Source organism: Cucurbita maxima, unplaced genomic scaffold (assembly GCF_002738345.1).
Source record: "Cucurbita maxima cultivar Rimu unplaced genomic scaffold, Cmax_1.0 Cma_Scf00017, whole genome shotgun sequence".
NCBI classification, from domain to species: Eukaryota; Viridiplantae; Streptophyta; class Magnoliopsida; order Cucurbitales; family Cucurbitaceae; genus Cucurbita; species Cucurbita maxima.
The window spans coordinates 4,500,246-4,513,761 of record NW_019272033.1 but is presented as its reverse complement, the minus strand read 5'-3'; the positions used below and the strand labels follow the sequence as shown (position 1 = coordinate 4,513,761).

Genomic DNA, 13,516 nt, shown 5'->3' with positions numbered 1-13,516 from the left:
CAGTTTCAGAGAGACAACCAAGGTTTCTATCCATTACATTTAAACTATATATTGGCATTTACCACCATGTACGATTAGATCTCAAGTTGATTCCATTAAGACATCTGTAAACCTACAATTTAGAACTTAACGAATCAAAATCATTTCCACCAATCAGGTCCTATAATTTAAAATAAAAATTGAAAATGACTACAGATAAAATTAATGCAAGTTTCGTCAAAAATTTCGAGACAAAAAAGTGTTTGAGAATTGAAAGTTATAATACGAATCCAAGAAGCTTATTGAAATAACATTAGACCAATAGGAAGGCAAGGATTTTCTTGTAAAAGTAATTGTACCAGGAGACAGGTAGCAGAGTGCAATAGGAATTTACACAACGCTGTTTAATACTGGCAAATTTAAATCAATTTATGCTTCGGAAACATGAACATCCATCATTTGAATCTGAAAGAGTTCACCAGTAAGAAGCAACAATGAAAGAAATTAATTCAACAAGCCAATAAACCCTAGATTCGAAAAACAAATGTCTCAACGTCAAACCAGCAAAACTACAAGTCACAAAACACTCGTATCTTGACTCTTGACTCCGATTCAAACGAAGTCGATTAGGCTTGAAGAGTTGCAGTTAATGTACGCCTTCGTTGACACGTCCATCTGGATATAAAATCCACCGATGAACGCAACGCCTATCAAAGGCGATACAACACCAAAAAGTTTAAAAAAAACATTGCAAGCAAAAGCAAAAATCAATAAGCCAATAGAAACGAGCAGAGAAGAAGAGATTGAAGCCCCCAATAGTTCCGTAATCACAAAACTCCGTGAACAAAGTTCCAACAATGGTCGCAAATGCGGCAGTCAAGAGATACAACTTTAGGGTTTAGGTGCTTTATTTATAGGCAATCGCGGAGCTATGACAAGCGGAAAAAATGGAATTCCGTTGGTGTGCTTGGGCTTCTGGTTTCTCTTGACTAGAATTTCAGATCTGGCCCAATTCAATAATATTGTATTAAAAAAAGTATATATCTTATTCATGCTTACTTTCCTTTTTGTATGTATTTCACATTTTAATCATTTAGTCTTTCAAGTTAAAGCCATTAATTTTAATTCTTTAAAAAAAAATGTTTTTAAAATAATGTCAAAGAAATTTGCCCCCATGCAGGATCGAACTACAGACCTTCAGTTTACAAGACTGACGCTCTACCACTGAGCTATAGGGGCAAGTTGTCGATTTCCTATTTATGATTAAATAAGGTTTAATAATCAATCGCGCGCCGAAAATTGATCAAATGAGGAGATGCATGTAATTTCACCCCAGATTACTTCTCATAGAGATTTAGTCGTCTTCGCATCGCAACACCGTCTACAACTCCTGGCCTTGTTCTCCTGCATTCCTGCGTCGCGTTTTGTCGATCATTCTGCCGAATTATAATCCGTTGAGGCGACGAGCTCTTCAAGCTAAGGGAAGAAGATGGTGAAAGTAGCGACGTTCTTTGCAATGTCATTAGGGGCCTTTGTATTCTGGCAGTCGATGGATAAACTCCATGTTTGGATCGCTCTCCGTCAAGACGAAAAGGTTCTCTTTCGATTTTCCCCCTTCAGATTTCTCCAATTTTCTGGTACTTATAGTTATTTTTTCAATTGATCTCCATTTCTCCATAGAAGAGTAGGAAAACAAAAAACCCTAGGGGGCAAGTCTTCGGCAGCTTAGCTTTGAATGGGATATTTCATATAACTTTTGTTAATTAGAAATTTGTGGTTGATGTTTTGTTGTTGTTTTCTTTTGGCTTGCAGAACATTGGATAAACTGTTTTGAATCTATTTACAATTCTTTTGGAATGTAAATCATAACCATTTATAAGGTATCTCTGTGTTCCACTTTGCTGTTTCAGAAAGAGAGATTGGAAAGGGAAGCAGAGATCAGAAGAGTTAGAGAAGAGCTACTGCAACAAGCGAAACAGAACGACTCTCTTGCTTGATTTTTAACGCTTCTTGACCGGTGGCCTTCCGTCCTCTTTTTTGTTTTTCTGTACTTTCTGTTGCTGTTATCGGTATTGATCGATCAGCTTAGACTCTCCACATTTTATAAGTGTCGGTTGTCCGTTCTACAACAATGATAATGGGGTGGCCTATAAATGGTCGATTACTCATTTCTACACCTTCCCTGCTTATCAAATCGTGAGCAATGCTCATTTCAATATGGAGCTTTGCTTTTTGAATAATTGAAATTCCTGAACTTGACTCCCTGTTGTGTTCTTACCTTGTCTTTGCGATGAGAATCTGTTTGCTTTGGGTTCAAGAGTTATCCAATACCTGTTTTAGTTGAAGAACAGATACCAATGCAGCTACCTAAAGGTTGCTTTTCTTGAGCAAACGTTCCTTGTATGGAGAAAAATTGCATCTGCATCTTGATTCACCTGGAAAAGTTTCTCTATATAATCTTTTAGCTCCTTTTAGATTCTTGTTGAGATAAACGAATACTCATTTTACTGCATGTTTTTTTTAATCCGGTTGTAGTGTTGACATGCTTGCTTGTGTCTTGATCAGTCCCTGTTTTGTTTATCCATGTTAGATGAGAGTTCCTTGTTTCTTGATATCTGTTCATCATTTCATGTAGAATGTGTTCAGAAAGACATCGTTCTTCCAAAGTTGGAATTATTTGGCCATTTTTATTGAAAAATAGAATCATTTTGAACTCTATAAGATTCATTATTTCTAGGTTGAGTTCAAGCTGCCCCATACTGCTGTGGACATTAGGGATTTGATGCAACAGTACTTCCTTAAGACATCTCCACAACCCCTATCTGTAACGCATTTGCTCGGTTCTGTTGATGAGTTGAGATAGGAGAAGAATTATGCAGTTTGTTAATTTCCTAGAAGTTTATTGCATATGAGTTCCTGCTTGCCCTGGAGGGTTGCTGTTATAATCCTATTTGTATGTTGTATGGTGGGCTTTCGTATATCCATATGCAAAAACCTTAATAGTTGTCTCTCGTGTGATGGATTTAGAAGCAAACCATAGAAACCAAACATTTTGCAACCTGCAAGGTGTTAGTTCTGCGCTCCTTTATAACCATTTCATGACTTGCTGACATGGTTTCATTATTCACTGGTGCAAGTATATGAAGGCCATTGGGAGGAACTATTTGACCATATATTCTCCCAAAGTTTTGAGCCTTCAATGTCCATGTCTGCTGCCTAGTAGGGAGGGTGTGTTCTATCTAATACCATGAATATTCAAAATAAAACAGTCTCCATTACATCTTCGTAACTTCTCTTTCTTCTTCCTCAACATGGTAATTACTAACATTATATTGATTAAGTTCATCTGAAGTTCTACTTGAACATATGGATCTCTTGTGAGCATGAGGACTTGGTAATCTATGGATTATATATTCTTGGTTGGTTAATGGTTTAATTATGCTTTTAGTTTGACGTATATGAGGAGAGATTTAAACATTTAACCTCTAGATCAAAAATACATATTAACCAAGGGACTTGTATCACAGGTACGGGTAACACTTGGTATTATTCGTGTATTAGAAGGTTGGAACTCAAATTCTTCCTCTCCTATGTAAGGGATTGAAATGTTTGACATCCAAATTTTTGTATATAAAACTATATACATAATAGACTCCAGCCTAGCATACAAGATAGAATGACGCACAGTAACGGAATTTTCGAAAAATGTGGGGTAGTGGAAAAGGTTGTGATTCAATTAATCTATTTCGCCGTTTTGTGAAAAGATTTCTGTTTTGCATTAAAAGACGGTCGCAATTGGAGGAGGATTCATTCCCAATTCCACACTGCTTCATAACATTTGGGGGATGGGAATATCTCTTCATGTCTCCTACGCATAAAACATTGAACAGAACAAGAAGCATCAACAAACCAAACACCTTCCACTATTTCATATGTGCCACCACCGATAATATATATACATATATACATATATACATATATACATTAGGATAAAATATCAAACTCAGTTTCTACACTTTTTATTAATTTTAAAAATAGTCTCAATATTCAATGTTTTTTTCTTTTACAAAAGTTCAAATTATTATTTAACCCATTTCGAAAGATTTATTGATTTTTTTTTTTTGACAACCGAACGTAGGACTAAAATATAATATTAAAAACGATCGTTTCCAATTCCCGATGAAGAGTTCCCATTCCGATGATGCATAACCATTAGAGTCACCCCTTCCACATTTTCTGGCTAAAAGTTTGAACAATCATAGATGCTTCACTCTCAATCAACCCAAAGCTGTCACACCATGCATGTATATTGAAACATTCAAACAAATTATGAATATGACATAATGTTGATAGTATTTCAAAATCTACATTATCTGTAATGTTGACGCCAAACAAAGAAAATGATTTATCCATAAAGTTTAGAGAATACTCCCCACAACAGCGTTCATAAATAAACAACTCCAAGCTACTAATTAAGCACTAATTGATTTAAAAATAACGACCAAACTAATATTAGCTAAACTACACTAATTACCTAGCACAACAATTCATGTTGGGTGAAATATGGTGGATCAACATAATCATAGAAAAAACACTCGGCACCTAATGGATAAGAGGTACATATGGAGCAAACGCGAACAAATTGTATTGCTGAAAACCTTATCACCATATCATCACCAACGGAAAAAGTGATCAAGTTGGTTTAGTTGGGTTGGGTTCAAATTGATCCAGTTCAATTTCTTGCACCAACGCCATGTCTATATAAGCTGCTAAGACATGCATTGCCAAACCAACTCAAGCAACAGCTTTCTCATCCATATTACTCATATCCCCCTATTGAACTAGCTCTCCAAATCAATATGGCCATTAGCAAATTTATTTTGGTTCCTTTTCTTTTGATTGTTCTAGTTTCAGGATTGGGTGAAAGCTTTGAATTCGATGAGAAGGAGTTGGCGACAGAGGAAAGTCTATGGCGGCTGTATGAGAGGTGGGGTAACCACCACACTATCTCAAGGGGCCTAAAGGAGAAGCATAAACGTTTCAATGTGTTTAAAGAGAACGTGAACCATGTGTTCACTGTGAACCAAATGAACAAACCATACAAGCTGAAGCTGAACAAGTTCGCGGATATGTCCAACTCTGAGTTTGTGAGCTTCTATGCTCGCTCCAATATTAGCCACTACAGGAAGTTACATGGCAAAAGATCAGGTGGATTTATGTATGAGCAGGCTACAGATCTTCCATCATACATCGACTGGAGGGAAAGAGGAGCTGTCAATGACATCAAAGAGCAAGGCAAATGTGGTATAATTTCTAATTCTGGCTAGACAACTCAACACAACGTTTAAGTGTTTTGAGAGTTGTCGCAATTAGATGATGAAAATGTAAAGCATTCGATGTCAATGGAAATCATAAATAACCAATGGATTATGAAATATATTGCAGGTAGCTGTTGGGCGTTTTCAACTGTGGCTGCAGTTGAAGGAATCAACCAAATCAAAACCAACCAGCTATTATCTCTATCAGAGCAGGAGCTGCTCGACTGCAATTTCAGGAACAAAGGCTGTAACGGAGGATTCATGGAGATCGCATTCGATTTCATAAAGAGAAATGGTGGAATCGCCACTGAGAACAACTATCCGTACCACGGCGCAAGAGGATTGTGTCGCTCATCCAGAGTCAGTTTTATAATTCAATTCAACAACACTAAAATATCGCTGATCCTTTCAGAAATGATCAAACTAAGCATCTATTTATTTGGTTTAGCAGATATCTTCACCGACAGTAACAATCGATGGATATGAAAGCGTACCTGAAAACGAGAATGCCCTGATGCAAGCCGTGGCAAACCAACCAGTCTCAGTCGCCATCGACGCCGTGGGAAGAGATTTCCAATTCTACTCGCAGGCAAGTTTGGGGTTCATTCGAGAAATCGATTGGTTGACTATAATAATATCTTCAGGCAATGTTAATCTTAAAAGTGTGGGAAAAGTGCAGGGAGTGTTCGATGGATACTGTGGAACGGAGCTGAATCACGGAGTGGTGGCGATTGGTTACGGAACAACAGAAGAGGGAACAGATTACTGGATGGTGAGGAACTCGTGGGGAGTTGGATGGGGAGAGGAAGGTTACGTAAGGATGAAGCGAGGAGTGGAGAAGGCGGAAGGGCTGTGTGGAATAGTGATGGAAGCCTCTTATCCCATCAAATACTAGCGCTCCAAACCCCCACCCACAACCAGATTACTTCTCAGTCTCCTTCTATCAGAATTAATTAAATATATGTTTGAGGAATTAGTCTTAATGAAAAATAAGAAATTAGTGTGGTCTTCTTAAAACACTCCTTGTTCCATTCATTTCCATACTTCAGTTTTAACTACACAAGGCAATGTGTTAAACTCCTACTCAAATTTCCACACAAACATCAATTAATTAAGATTAAGATTAAGATTAAGATTAAAATTAAAATTAAAATTAAAATTAAAATTAAAATTAAAATTAAAATGAGAGAGAGAGAGAGAGAGAGACAGATTTGACCTTGCCGATTTGATGTATGTAGTAATGAAGTTGGTCAGCTCTGACCTCCCTTCCCTCTTATTAACCTCCTTTAATAAAAGAAAATAAAAATTAAACGCCCTACTAGTCTTGAGCATACAAGCCCCTAAATCAGCACACTCGCACGTTTCCATTAATATAAAAGTAAACGCCAACCATATTTAAACAAAAAACTAATTTAATTAAACATACGATAAATATACTTGAAAAACATGTTTTAAAAATTCTGCAATGGAAAAAAAGAAAAAAAAAAAAAGAGACAGATGTTCCACCTACACGACCTCCAAGACCACCATCCAAATATCAACAAACCCTCACCCCAACCCCATCTCAAATCCCTATGCAAGAGAGAGAGAAACGCCATTTTCATCTCCTTGGTTGAGAGCATAAAATATCAAAGAAACCCCCTTCCATGAGGGAGAGAGAGAGAGAGAGAGAGAGAGAGAGAGAAGTGATGGATAGTCAGTCAAGAAGGTGGGTGGAGGCGAGCCTTGCCTTGTAAGACGGCTCCCGAGCTCCAATGCTACCGTCATTTTGATTTGTGTTTTGTGATTTTTTTTGTACAGTTCGGTGCGGTTGTGTGGTGGGTGGGTGGGTTCACAACACCACATACACACGTTCTCCCCCCACTGCCACACACCCATTACCAATCTTCTGATCTCCTGCTGTTGTCTCCTTCCTCCTCTTTACCATCATCACCTTCCTCCTCTTTACCATCATCACCTTCCTCACACACCACTGCCTCCGATGACTCATCTGTGGTGGTCTCGGTGGCATCACACGGGTGTTCTCCATCACCATCATGCATGTTTCCGGCAACGGGAAGCGGGTCTGTCAATTGAATGCCATCCCGAGGAGGCGAAAACACCACCGGCAACTCATACTGCTCCATTTCGCATGGAAATTTTGAGTTCCTGAAGTGCTCCTTCAGTGCTTCTAAACCCTACACAAAAACAAACAAGCCAAAATAAGCAACTTTTGGAAATTAATTAGCCCAGCCATATGACTATTACCCACCACGCACCTGAAGTCTAGCGTAGGTAACCTGGCAGATCTTTCTGGAGTTGAAGATTTGCCAGGCTTGGAGATGGAAAGCTTTGTACAGTCTCCATGCTCCTTGTGGGGAGGTCATATTCACAAACCCATATCCCACATTGCATTTATTGCTGCAGTTTGGAAAGGAAAATCAAAACATTACAAGGCAATGAACATGTGGTCCAGTAAGATCAACAAAAATGACAGATGAAGAAGGAACATAATCACTCACATGAAGTCAATAGGAAGATATACGAAATCGTAGGAAGACAAAGGAAGGCCCTTTCCATCGTTGCCCATCTCCTCGTTGCACTTCACGCAGTGCTTGTCCAGAGTCTTCAGTAATAACTTCAGACTGCCCATTATATGTTTGTTTCCCCCATTAGTCCATGCCTTATAAGAATAATAATAATAATAATAATAATAATTTCCTTTAAAACAGATCCTACTTTCAGGCCAGTTCAGAAATACTTCTGTCGTTTGCTTCAAAATGGAAACATTTTTTATGCCTCCCTAGAGGTTGACTGACTGCGTTTGAAAACGTTTTTAAACACGAACCAAGGACATTCATGAGCTTGTTTCTATAAAATAGAAATGTACATAGAGAATGATACAGAAAACTCACTTATACTTGTTGGGTATGTTCTTGATCATAACCGTAGTTCTGGAGTCTCTGCAATCGGGTGTTTCTGCATCCATTGCGTTTTCGCTTATTAAGAAACACGGGTCAGATTTCTTCAAGAAGTTGTTCTTCCTCAACCTAAAATTAATCCTAGGTTGAGAAAATGCTCCTTGTTTTGAGCTGGTTGGAGATTGCTTATTGATGATCTTCTTTGCATTTATCCCCTTCGAAGTGTCCACTGAGGCCCCTATTTCAATTCCATTTCCTGTATTTCCACTGCAATTCAATGGCTGCAACTTGTCCATCAGTTCATCTGCATTGTTTAATCTCCGGCCGCTCACATATTGCACCTTCTTGGAGAAAATTTGCGCTTGCGGGTAGAATGGACGATGTGGGTCTTTGAAACGACCAGACAGCTTCGAAGGCCGAGACGAGGTTGACTGCTGGTGGTATCCAGTGTCTAGTGTTCTGGAGGCGACCATGGGATTGAAGAATTTCCGGCCATTGCCCCCAGGACGGCTGAACTCAACGACGACCGGTTTGCCGTGTATTTCCTTACCGTTCATCTCTTTAACGGCCTTAGCGGCATCTCTAACATCAAAATACTCAACGAACCGTTGGTGCTTCTTCAATGGCGTCTCCCTAAATTCCTTCACGGGGCCTTACTCCAAAGAAAAAGGTAATCACTGAAGCGAAATAGGAAAGGGAAACAAAACAAAAACACCCCACCCCCAACGGAAAAAAGAACAACAAAACAATTACTGTACAATCATCATCATGCATCTGACATAGACCATAAAGTAGGGGAAGGAGTTGGCATCAGATATAATAACGAAACCCCCAAAATAATCCCCACCCAAACGAATGGGAAGGAAGAAAAATTACCAAAACGCTCGAAGATTTCCCTGAGAGTAGAAGCGGAGACATCCAACTCCAAATTGAAAATAACGACGGTGCCTTGATTGTTCCAGTCCAATACGGCGGCGTTATTAGTCGGAATAACGAATTCGGCCCACACAGCACAGCCGCCGATTAGGGCACGAGCCAACCGCGGTGGCGTGTCGAAACTGTTCTGCGAAAACCAAGAATGTTGGTTGCGAAGTTGTTTTTGACGCATCGAATGTTGGTTCCGCATCTCTCGAAAGGCCTTTTCTGCATGCCTCAGATCGTAAAAATGAACGGTCAGGATTCCATCCCTGATTCTCTCCATCTGAACCCCTCTCACATCCCCAAACCATTCCAAATCCCTTCGCACCACTGGCTCGCTCACGTCACTAGGCACCGCACTCAGTAACAGCGACCGAGTCGGACACGACGACAACGGCTGAACCTGCGGCACCGCAATTTCCTCCACTGGAGTAACAAACACCGGATCAAAATTAACCGGAAAATTAGGGGAATACGTTATCACAGAATTGCTAAACGGTTCCACTTGCAGTTCGGTCATCGACGGTGGAAACGGAGCACCGAAGGAATAGTAAACATGGCAGACGGGCGGCCCAACAACGGGAGGCAGATTACTGAAGTTTCCGGGTCGGAACTCTCGAGCGGCCGGGTCCAAACTTCTCTGAAGCCGGATGACACCAGTTTCTCCCATGGCCGACTTGAAACTCGTAGCGAACGCCGGCGGACAAAAGCCGAGGTCAGGTAAGCCGTTTTCCGACGGAAACCGGTCGTGTCTCTGTCGTAAGAAACCCTAATAAATTCCGGTAGACAAAAGGAGATGAAGAAGGGTTTGGTTTGGTTTGGTTTGGTATGGTTCGGCTGTTTCCTGTTTCGCCACATCCATTAAGGAGCAGGAATAGGTTGCTAAAAAGAGAGGGATATGGAATGAAAGTGACCTAAGAGGAAAATACGGAAGTACCCTTGAGAGGTATCGAGAAGAAAACGACCATACGAATGTTTAGGAAGGGCAATGAGAGGGACAAAAAGGTAGGAGCGCCACGTATCAACGTCGCGCGTTTGCCGAAGCCGAAGCGAAATAATAATGATAATAATAATAATAATAATAATAATAATAATAATAATGATGTTTCCTTTTTGTTGTTTTTTTCCGTTTATATATAATATTTATTATTTTTTGTTCTCACGGGCACCTCCTCACCTTGTAATTGCTTTATTTATTTCCTTTTTGTTTCTCCTGTTGGTTCGTACATTTATTTAATTTGCCCGACTCCTCGTTTTGGCTCCCTACCCTCTTCAGCTATCAACGCACAAACACGTTGTTAATTTATATTATTTTAATTTTTTAATTAAAACTTTTGAAATTTCAAAATATATAACCGAATAAAAATCTGAAAATAGGAGCATTTTTAGAGAAAGCTGAGAAAAAAAATATTATAAACAGAGTGGGTAGCAATTTAGCATGGTGTGTCTGCATTTGTGTTCCCCATTAACGCTAAGAACGAGAATTATTAAGCGATGGACCCGCGTACTCTCTCTAAAAATCTACGTTGCTTTTGTTCTCCACCCCCACCCTGTTTTCAGGAACTATCTACCACTCATTTAATATTTAATTGGTACTATGCTTCCCACTTCAAATCACCGCATGAACATATAATATGAGTAACACGTAAATGAGTTCATATAACATGCCATGCCAATGCCAATGCCAATGCCAATGCCAATGCCATTTTTCAATTTTGATGATTAAATGAGAATTGAAATGAAATGACCCATGCATGCAAATCCATGCACGTAGCCCTACCTGCTCATTGCAACATAAATATATAATACATATAATCTGGGAGTGCGTAAAACAGAAGGGCCTTCACACCCCTTCTGAAAACGGTGGCACGTAATCCTATGTGCATTAGGCTACGGCTGCTGCATTTTCAATAGCCATTTCTGAACTACTACATTGCTGCAGCCTGCGCCAGCAGCAGCACTCCAGACACAGCTTCCAGCTAGAGGGCGGGAAGGGTACCTTCGTAGCTGCAAAGCCCACCCTAACTAAATGTAACCCTCACTTCCAATTCAACTCCTTCCTATTTACTTACTATTAATATTATTATTATTCTTAACCCATTCAAAATGAAATGAAATAATAGGAGCCTCACTTATTCCCTTTTTTATTAAAATTTCAATTTTCAGGTACAATGGCAAATGGTTATATGAAAGCATCAACAACACACATGGAAACTCTCCTACACTTGGGAGAAGAAATATCCGGCAACCGCTACCAGGGCAGCTACGGCAGACAATTCCACGGCAGAGGCACCGCTCTTGGGAGCTTCGGCGGGGACAGATTCACCTCCAGGAACGCCAGGTCCTCCGATTGGGCCTTCAACCACGTCGTCGCTGCCGTCGGTAGCGTCACCCCCATCAGTGTTTCCTATCTCTTTGTCAGCGCCGGGAGCCAAGAGATCTCCAACGTCGGTGTTATTAGCAGAGCCCTTTGGGGATTCGGCGGGGGACGCTGCGCAGGCAAAGCCGACAAGGGCGAAGAGGAGGAGAGCAAGGACAACAAATTGGCGTGCCATTTTTTAATGCTTCGTTTTGATGAAGAAGGGTATTGACTATTGAATGAAAATGCAGTTCTATGAAATGAAGCGAAGAACTGCAGGAGTGGTGAAGGCGAAGAACTGCAGGAATGGTGAAGGCTTGAGTTGAAAGTACGATGGGAAGGCGTTTATATAATATACGAATCCACCATAATCTCGGTTAGGAATTCGGGATGGTTAGCCTTTGGCGCGAAACAGAAGGCTGCGTATTTTGAGGGAAGCCCCACAAACGCACATTATTTATTATTATTATTTTAAATCTTTGCTATTTTCGCTTAATTTCTGTTCTTTTATTATTTAATTTAATGATTTTATGAAACGAGGTTAGCCGAATTCCAAAATGGTAAGCAGAAGTGGGTCGCGAAGGAGAGGCCCAAAAATCCAAAACCCAAAACGGAAGGGAAGCCCACGAAAGGCGACAGGTGGATTCAATTAGGGCTTTCTGAAAGGAGGGAAGCTCTAAAACCCTCCCGCTATTTCCCCCCCACTCCCAACCACTTCCATTTCCAGTAGCTTCTTAATCCGATCTGGAACGATCTGGAACTTGCTTAATCCGAGAGTGAAGCTGATCTCCTCCAACTCATGGCGCTCGCTTTCGATGAGTTTGGGAGGCCATTTATAATCTTGAAGGAGCAGGAGCAGAAGACCAGATTGAGGGGCCTCGATGCTCAGAAGGCTAATATTGCTTCTGGTAAAGCTGTTGCTCGTATCCTCAGGACCTCGCTCGGTCCTAAGGGCATGGACAAGATGCTCCAGAGTCCTGATGGCGACGTTACAATAAGTTTGTCTCGCTCATTTCCTCTCATTTTCATCTCAACTCTCGTATGTTTCTTGATTCTTACATTCTATCATGGGATCTGAGAATGAGAAGCGCTGTCCGCTGTTTAAATATGGACGTAGCATCGTAAAGGGTTAGTGAGTGGTACTTGAAAGGGGGTGGGGGGCATACTATTATACTCCGCATTAAAAAAAAAAAAAAATCTTCTATAGGTATCTGTACTCGCTGTTCAGGGTCTATAACTTGAGATAATTTTAGTGATTACAGATGAGCTAATAATAATATAGTTAATTGAGGTTTTGTCGATAATTAATGTAAGTTTGATGACTAGGAAATGAGTTAGGACTGTAAACAGAAACGATCGCTAGTGGAAGGTTGTCATTCATTATATTCTGTGGCTTTGATCACTGCCTCGTGTTCGCTCTTCGGCTCTTAATTTGAGTTCCTCCATCACACCCCGTTTGATACGTAGAACACTCACTACTGTTCTTTAAAAGAAAAAAGAAAAGTTGAAAAGGTTTATTTCAGATTTAAAGGAAACCATTTTAGGGCTGGAGCCTGGATATCGTGTCGCGTTTTAGCCGAATAAATTGCATTTTATGCAATTTTTTCTAGACATCATATTTTCCCTTGTGGATTTACTTTGAGCCCTAGGTGAATCAATAGGTGGTATTTTTCGTAAACTTCCGTTTCCCCTTATATTTTTCTTACAATTTTAATTCATGAATAATAATAGCCTCAAATCTGATTCGAAATTCCAATGGCAATGTACTTCATCAACAATCCCATAATTTGCTTTCTTAAGTTCTTGCAACTATTCTTCCTCTTGCTCTCTGGTCCTTTTGATTTTGAAGTTTAACAGCTGATAAAATTGATATTTAAGTTTAACTGATGATAAAATCGATAGTTTGTTCTTTGAAGAATGGGACTTAGGTTGTAACTCCAATAGATTTTGAATACCTGAAGTTACCTCCAAACATCTGTCTGATGTTTTTTTTTTTTTTTTTTTTTTTTTTTTTTTTTTTTTTTTTTTTTTTTTTTTTTTTT

General features: G+C 39.8%; 5 protein-coding genes and 2 non-coding genes across 7 annotated transcripts in view; 3 read left to right on the top strand and 4 right to left on the bottom strand.

Moving 5' to 3' along the window:
- Window positions 1-330: 330 nt before the first annotated feature.
- LOC111492543 lies at window positions 331-472 on the bottom strand. The gene has a single exon (XR_002719898.1). It is a non-coding gene; the product is annotated as a small nucleolar RNA snoR137 (small nucleolar RNA).
- Window positions 473-1,146: 674 nt separating this feature from the next.
- Window positions 1,147-1,218, bottom strand: TRNAT-UGU. Its single transcript has one exon. It is a non-coding gene; the product is annotated as a tRNA-Thr (tRNA).
- Window positions 1,219-1,304: 86 nt separating this feature from the next.
- LOC111491907 lies at window positions 1,305-2,241 on the top strand. Its single transcript, XM_023141005.1, has 2 exons — window positions 1,305-1,573; window positions 1,890-2,241. Exons 1-2 carry the CDS (start codon window positions 1,469-1,471, stop codon window positions 1,974-1,976), a joined length of 192 nt encoding a protein of 63 aa, XP_022996773.1. The 5' UTR covers window positions 1,305-1,468; the 3' UTR covers window positions 1,977-2,241.
- Window positions 2,242-4,283: 2,042 nt separating this feature from the next.
- Window positions 4,284-6,229, top strand: LOC111491900 (vignain-like). Its single transcript, XM_023140997.1, has 3 exons — window positions 4,284-5,283; window positions 5,425-5,657; window positions 5,749-6,229. The coding sequence occupies exons 1-3, from the start codon at window positions 4,839-4,841 to the stop codon at window positions 6,190-6,192; spliced, it is 1,122 nt and encodes a 373-aa protein (XP_022996765.1). The 5' UTR covers window positions 4,284-4,838; the 3' UTR covers window positions 6,193-6,229.
- Window positions 6,230-6,953: 724 nt separating this feature from the next.
- LOC111491894 (protein terminal ear1-like) lies at window positions 6,954-9,956 on the bottom strand. The gene is made up of 5 exons (XM_023140982.1): window positions 9,074-9,956; window positions 8,192-8,849; window positions 7,799-7,921; window positions 7,556-7,697; window positions 6,954-7,474 (listed from the first exon to the last, which is right to left on the bottom strand). Exons 1-5 carry the CDS (start codon window positions 9,783-9,785, stop codon window positions 7,175-7,177), a joined length of 1,935 nt encoding a protein of 644 aa, XP_022996750.1. The 5' UTR covers window positions 9,786-9,956; the 3' UTR covers window positions 6,954-7,174.
- Window positions 9,957-11,334: 1,378 nt separating this feature from the next.
- LOC111492442 (anther-specific protein BCP1-like) lies at window positions 11,335-11,670 on the bottom strand. Its single transcript, XM_023141781.1, has one exon. It carries the CDS (start codon window positions 11,668-11,670, stop codon window positions 11,335-11,337), a length of 336 nt encoding a protein of 111 aa, XP_022997549.1.
- A 506-nt stretch (window positions 11,671-12,176) lies between these two features.
- LOC111491835 (T-complex protein 1 subunit epsilon-like) overlaps window positions 12,177-13,516 on the top strand; it is a 5,764-nt gene continuing 4,424 nt past the window's right edge. Inside the window, exon 1 of the mRNA XM_023140890.1 lies at window positions 12,177-12,472. Within this exon, the coding sequence (XP_022996658.1) occupies window positions 12,274-12,472 (199 nt within the window). The 5' untranslated portion in view covers window positions 12,177-12,273. The remainder of the gene's footprint in view (window positions 12,473-13,516) is intronic.